The sequence below is a fragment of the Papaver somniferum genome, chromosome 7 (genome assembly GCF_003573695.1).
Source record: "Papaver somniferum cultivar HN1 chromosome 7, ASM357369v1, whole genome shotgun sequence".
In the NCBI taxonomy this organism is placed as follows: domain Eukaryota; kingdom Viridiplantae; phylum Streptophyta; class Magnoliopsida; order Ranunculales; family Papaveraceae; genus Papaver; species Papaver somniferum.
The window spans coordinates 97,787,322-97,794,615 of record NC_039364.1 but is presented as its reverse complement, the minus strand read 5'-3'; the positions used below and the strand labels follow the sequence as shown (position 1 = coordinate 97,794,615).

The 7,294-nt window shown below is 38.6% G+C and overlaps 2 protein-coding genes across 2 annotated transcripts; one reads left to right on the top strand and one right to left on the bottom strand.

Annotated features, from left to right (window-relative positions):
- The first annotated feature begins 316 nt into the window (after positions 1-316).
- On the top strand, positions 317-4,990 carry LOC113297929 (RNA-dependent RNA polymerase 2-like). Its single transcript, XM_026546534.1, has 4 exons — positions 317-935; positions 1,435-3,329; positions 3,734-3,884; positions 3,983-4,990. The coding sequence occupies exons 1-4, from the start codon at positions 405-407 to the stop codon at positions 4,733-4,735; spliced, it is 3,330 nt and encodes a 1,109-aa protein (XP_026402319.1). The 5' UTR covers positions 317-404; the 3' UTR covers positions 4,736-4,990.
- Positions 4,991-6,487: 1,497 nt separating this feature from the next.
- Positions 6,488-7,009, bottom strand: LOC113294969. The gene has a single exon (XM_026543336.1). The coding sequence runs from the start codon at positions 7,007-7,009 to the stop codon at positions 6,488-6,490; it is 522 nt and encodes a 173-aa protein (XP_026399121.1).
- Positions 7,010-7,294: the final 285 nt, after the last annotated feature.

Below are 7,294 nucleotides of genomic sequence, written 5' to 3'. Positions count from 1 at the left end.
AAAATCTTAAAAATTCCTAAATCATCCATAGTATTTTCTAGAACTATATAAATTCTCTTAATTTAACGGATATGGATATCCAACGGATTTTCAAGGTTGCATCCGGGTCCGATCCGTTGTCCGTTGGATTTCAAAAAATTTATCCGCATCCAACTCATTAACGAACGGTCCGGACATCCATCTGCAAATGAACGGTTGGTCCCGTTAAATCCGCGGATTACAGGCCAAATGCTCGCCCCTGTCACGCTCACAAACACAAACAGGTCAAAGTAGTCCCCTCTCTAGAATCTCTCTCTTTTGTTTGTCATCAGTTTCTCCGTATTAAAAAACAAAAACCACTGTGAGTAGAAAAACCCTCAGTCTCTCACTGCACTCATCCATCTTCTTCCCCTGTCTCTACAGCAATGGCTGTAAAAGCAACAACATTGCGAGTATCAAACATACCCTTAACAGTCATAGCTAAAGACCTTCTCAAATTCTTCGAAGACATACTAGGTAAAGACACAGTCTATGCCCTAGAAATATTCACCGAGCATAAAAATTGGAAATCAAAAGGTCATGGTTTAGTTCAATTCGAAACCATTGACTCAGTCAACACTATAAATCATCTCTCGGAAACTGGGAAACTTATTTTTCAAGGTATTAATCTCAAGATTTCACCTTCTTTTAAAGAGATCAGTGTTAGACCATCTCAAAGGTACAATCGAGTTGGTGGTGGAGTTTTGAATGTCGGTTTCTTGGTTCAGAATGATAGGTTTAATGTTTTGGAGTCATGGAAGAGTGTGAAAGTGGATGTTTTGCCTGAGAAACATAGGGTTGAGTTTTGGGTTGTTGAGAATGGTGAGACTTATAAATTAGTGGTTCAATTTGGGGATGTTATTTCCAGTGCTGGCTATTGTTTGGGTGCTGAGGAAGCTAATGCACTTCTTTTGAAGGTATACATTTGCTTATATCTTTGATTTTTTTTCATGCTATACACAGTGCGATTTCTATACCGAGTGTGTAAATCTATATGCCCAGTGCATGCAGACTAACTTGCATACTTGATGGATGTGATTATGCCTAAGTTCTTGTGCTAAGTTTCGTCATGCTCATTGCATTTTGCTAGAAGCATTCATGCTTTACAAGATTAGGATAATCACTTTGTCATATAAATTTTGATAGCACAATTTTAAGTGTGAAGTTATATGTGACGATGCATGCAGACTTAACCTAGTATACTTGATGGATATGATTATGCTAGGAAATGGGTACGACATGCTCGTACATATTCCACTACCTGTGTTATCACTTTAAGCTACAAATTCTTCCTTGGTTTGGTCTTAGTTCTTATCGCAGTTTATCGCTTTGGATTACAAAATCACTTCTTAATTTTTAGAAGATAAAGTGTGACTGTGAAATTCCTTACCATTAACATATGTAAATGTTTTTCAGCTTAAATTTGCTCCGAAGATCTATCACAAAATATCAAAACCCGACAATGGTGCGAGCGTTGGAAACATTCGGTACTCTATATTTAAGGAAAGTTTTGAGTTTCTATGGGTTCGGACAACAGAATTTTCTGCCTTGAAGTCAATTGGGAAATCATTTGCGTTTGTTTGGCAACTTGATGAGGGAACTTCCTTTTCTGATATTATTAACAACTTCCCGCGTTATGAAGGAGAGTCTAGGATTTTCTCTCTAGAACAGGTCGAGCAATCTTGTTCCAGTTCAGATCTAGTTCCACTAATAAGATGTCCATCGGATTCAAAGTTACCATATGAGATCCTTTTCCAGCTGAATTCTTTGGTTCATGCCCAAAAACTTAGCTTTCCGGCAGTGAATTCTGATGTGATTGAGATTCTAAGCAGTTTATCCTTGGATTCTGCGACTAGGATTCTCAGAAAGCTGCGGCAGGTGAAGTCCACTTCCTATGAGGTTATATCTTTCATTCAGCGTCAGCTACATGCTAGTATGGGCCATAAACCTTCATCATCAGAGAGAAAGTTGAAAAACAATGAATTAATGAGTTGTCATAGGGCCCTCATTACCCCTACTAAAATCTATCTGTTGGGTCCTGAAGTAGAATCCTGGAATTACGTCGTCAAGCATTTTGCGGAACATGTATCTGATTTTATGAGGGTTACCTTTGTTGAAGAAGATTGGGGTAAACTCCAATCTGATGCTGTTACAACAAGTATTGAGCAAGGTATCTTCTCGAAACCATATAGAACTAGTATATACCATCGCATATTGTCTGTTCTCAGTAATGGGATTGTGATCGGAACCAAGAGGTTCGCGTTCCTAGCCTTCTCAGCAAGCCAACTTCGTTCAAGTTCAGTATGGATGTTTGCGTCTAATGACAAAATAAGTGCAAAAGACATTAGGGAATGGATGGGTTGTTTTAATAGTATCCGAAGTGTGTCGAAATGTGCAGCAAGAATGGGTCAGTTGTTTAGTTCTTCTAAGCAAGCGCTTGACGTTCCGCAACAAGATGTTGAAACGATTCCTGACATTGAAGCTTCCACTGATGGAATTAAGTATTGTTTCTCAGATGGGATTGGTAAAATTTCACTCTCTTTTGCCAAAACAGTTTCTAAGAAGTGTGAGTTGGAGCATATGCCGTGGGCTTTTCAAATTCGATACGGGGGGTATAAGGGCGTTCTAGTCGTTGACCGTAATTCCTTTCGGAAGCTATCTCTGAGGGAAAGCATGAAAAAATTTAGTTCAAAGAATAGAATGCTTTGTATCACTAGTTGCAGTCAATGGATGCCTTGCTATTTAAACCGGGAGATTGTTACTCTTCTCTCTACTTTGGGGATAGAGGATGAGAAATTTATAGCATTGCAACAAGCCCAAATTCATCTTCTTGATCAAATCTTAACAAATCGTGAGGTTGCTATTAGAGGCTTGGGAGGGATGAATGCGGGTGAGATTAAGCGCATACTACTACAAATGTTGCTTCAGGGTTATGAACCAAGCTCAGAGCCTTACCTTTTCATGATGCTAAGGGAATATCGAGATCAGCAGTTATCGGATATCAGAAGTAGATCCCGTATCTTTGTTCCGAAGGGCCGACTTTTGATCGGATGCTTGGATGAAACTGCCACATTAGACTATGGTCAAGCATATGTCCGTGTGACCATGACAGCGGAAGAACTTCAATGCGGTAGTCAGCCGTTTTTTCACATGGTCAAGGATAAGACAGCAATAGTAGTGGGGAAAGTGGTTGTCACCAAGAATCCTTGTCTTCATCCAGGTGATATCAGAGTGCTCAATGCCGTCTATGAACCACTATTAGAAGCGAAGGGCTTGACAGATTGTCTAGTTTTTCCCCAAAAAGGAGAGAGGTATATTCTTTCTTCTTTATCTTCATTATTTCTCCCATTTGTTAAGTAGGAGAGGCGTGAATTAGTTACACTTATAGGCTTCACATCATTGAAATATTGCAAAGTAAGTAAGCAATTAATCATTTTATACAAGTCAATTTTGCCTTAGCTTAGCTAGAAGGTGATTCATAGTCTCTAAGACAAAACTTATTATTTGATAAATGAAGCAATCTTGAGCATCCACAAGTAAAACACTAATAGGAAAGTAAAACCCCTAAAAAGCCTAATTTTTGCAAGTGGATTGCTAATTGTCTGTTTGGATTAATGAGCAGAAGCCCATATAAATGATGTGACTCCTAACTGGAAGGTCTTGGGACAATTTTTAGCCAAAAGAGTTTTCTCTAACAAATGGTGTTTCATTACAGGCCTCATCCAAATGAATGCTCTGGTGGTGATCTGGATGGTGACTTGTATTTTGTATGCTGGGATGAAAATCTCATCCCGTTGCGGAATGATACACCAATGGACTACATTGCTCGTAGACCTCGCATAATGGATCATGATGTTACTATTGAGGTGAATATTTAGTGGACCTCATTATGTGTATAAACTATCAAAATTTAACGCATTAAAACCCAATTCACAAGGTGTTTTTCTCACCTACTCATATGCAGGAAATCCAAAAATTCTTCGTCGATTACATGATAAACGACACACTTGGCATGATCTCCACTGCACACTTGGTTCATGCAGACCGTGAACCAGAAAAGGCCAGGAGTTCAAAATGCCTCGAGTTAGCAACTCTTCATTCCATGGCCGTTGATTTTGCCAAGACTGGAGCACCAGCAGAGATGCCAAGAGTGTTGAGACCTAGGGAGTATCCAGATTTCATGGAGAGGGAAGACAGGGCCATGTACCCTTCTTCTGGAGTATTAGGAAAACTCTACCGTGCAACACTTGATCGAAAAGAGAACTCAATGGAATTAGTTGGTCAAGGTCAATATACTTATGATGCTGATCTCGAAGAGAATGGATTTGAAAAATACCTAGAAACTGCTGAAAGTCACAGAAACATGTATGCAGAGAAACTGATTTGTTTGATGGATTACTATGGAGCAGAAACTGAAGAAGAGATGCTAACTGGTAATCTGAGGGATTTGTCAGCATATTTACAAAAAGACAAAAGGAGATACACAGATATGAAAGATCGAATCATAGACTCCACCAAGACTTTACAGAAAGAAGCAAAAGAATGGTTCCACAGTAGCTGCAGGAACCATGAACACAAGAAGATGGCCTCAGCATGGTATCATGTAACTTATCATCCAAATTACTCTGCAGATGGTAAGAATTTTTTGAGCTTTCCATGGATTTTTGGTGATAAGTTGCTTGATATAAAGCAAAAACGGAGGACTGCCAGAACATAAATTGGATGCTATGCAGCTGGTAGCAGATCAGAAACTGTACAAATTACGAGTTTGTCACCTTACATTATCGGTATGGGAAGTTTAGTTGAAGACTACAGGCCACGGGGGATTTTGTGTTGTAAAAGTTTCTTTTGAAGGTGCTTTACTCTTTTTCAAGTATGTAAATATGCTTAGGAATGTCAGCTGTGTTGCGAGTTTGTTGAACCTTTTCTGAAACAATTATGTTATCCTAAAAACTCCTTTTCAGTCTTAAAACAAGTTTAATCTTAGAAGTCACAAGATTAGGTGTACTGCATATCTGCCGTTGCTTCTTACCGATCTTAGTCTGATACAGTATTTAATGGAACGGGATTAGAATCCTGATGCTCATAAGTGTGAAATCTAACTTTAATATCATATATCCTTTGATCATTCATTTTTGGATGCTTCGGAATAAGAGGTCTCATAAGTGACAAATCAAATCTAGCAATAATGCCATATGTATTGCTTATTCATTTTAGATACTCCGAAAATTATCTCTCGACACCGGAGACCCTTCCTAGACTCAACGTCTCCTTAGGCTAATCCGTATGGTTTTCTAATCTAGCAACTAGATTGGCCATCCACGTAAGTTAGGGCAACCTCCTAAGTCCTATCAAAATTTTCCAAACAACTAATCATTACCATTTCGCTCTCCCTCTTTTTCCTCTCTCTCTCCCTCTTTTTCCTCTCTCTCCATCACGTTCTCTCTTAGTAAAAAGTATGGAGCGCTGAATGGTTCAGCGTTAAAGTTACTTTTTGAGCGCAGAACAGTTCATCGTTTCAATCTCGTTGCTAGTTGAACTGCGAGGAAATGCTAGGAGAGAAGTAGATATAAATACTGTTAACTTTTTTCCCATACTTTTTTCTTGATTTGCAATAATTTTTTTGGCCAATCTAGCAACTCAATCTAGCCCATAGGGGCTAGACCTTACCAAATCTAAATGTATATGTAAACTTGGCACCTTTTTTCTGGATAGGGGACACCTTGCAACAACACCAAATAAGAAAGTGAAGATCCATTCACACCCCACTCGGCTCAACACTGAGCCACTTTGCGTTTTTTTTTTTTTTTTTTTTTAAGAAACACTGCCGTGAGGACAATAAGATATACCCGATGTAAGCAAGGGTTTTATGACCTCACTCTTTTGTTTTCTCCATCAAAATGAGCCGTTTCACCAAAGTTTTGGTGGGCTATGCAGTGACAAAAGCAATAACTATGGAAGAACAAAATACAGAAAACACTCCATGTGAAACATAAAAAACAAAATAATTTTCACTAAAACTTCAGCTAAACTCAATTCTTTAATTAATGGAAAAGACAAAACAAAAATTCTGTAAAAATAAACAAAAAGAGGAGTAAATTACAAGTCCTCCCAACTAACTATAATCATTGCATTGATCTTATTTATTAATTAAGTTTCATTAAGTTTCTTATTTGCAGGTATCTTTTCTATACAAATAAATAAGAAATCCTCCACCACCATCACCGCACAAATCATCATCACAATTAAAAGAAAAAAAACAAAAAAAGAAACCTAAGACCCCACCAGAGCCACCTGTTTTGCCCCCATCAAAAAGTCAAAGTTCACAGCCACAACCACCATCTCCAATCCAAGTAGAAGAATAAAAGAATATCTCTCTCTCAATGATCGCAAGTGGCTCACTTTAAACAGCCAGCGCATTTCAGCATCACAGGCGCATATTAATCAAACGGTGAATATTTTAATCCCATCAAACAAAAGATGGTCCATCTTTACCGAGATCCATTGACGATTTAGCAGAGATAGGAATGGCGGCATACCTCGAAGAGAAATCACGGTAAGCATAATCTTCATCTGATTGACCACTTTGCCCTGGACCTTCATCAAAATTAAGTGCATAACTCAGCGGATCATACTGGAATTTCCCCGATTTATTGTTATTCCCGTTCTTATTAAATCGGCGTATAAAAGTTTTCCATTTGGGACCTGCCATTATTTCAGACCATTCTCTTACTTTCATGATAGCATTCCATCCTTTCTTCCACCATTTATCTTCGCTGTGATGACTTTCAGGCGTCCGATTATCTCTATCACGATCCCACCAGACTAATCTATCAGTTTCTGATCGTCGATTATATGAACCTAAACATGGAATCCAAAAACAACACCCTCGATTATTATTTGCATAAACAATATCTGCCATTTCTTCACTTAATGGCTCCAATACTTCTCCGCTTCCTCCTCTGCTCATCCCGACTCCAGAATTCTCCATTATTTCTCACTGATTTCAATTTCCACCGAAGAAGGAAAGAAAGAAGAAAAAGGGTGTGTGGGTTTTCTCTTGAGTGTGTTGATGAACTGATGAACTGATGACCTTCTAAACGTGAAGCTCTGTTTTTCTCTCCATTGTCTCTATCTATCGCTCGCTCTGTGGACTCTTTCTTCTATCTTTCTCCTTTTCTAGGGTTTTTGGTTTGTGTGAAAGGAATGAGAATGAGAAATATAGGGGAGAATAATGATAACGGGCAAAGAAGACAATTGGTTGGCGTGTGACCGG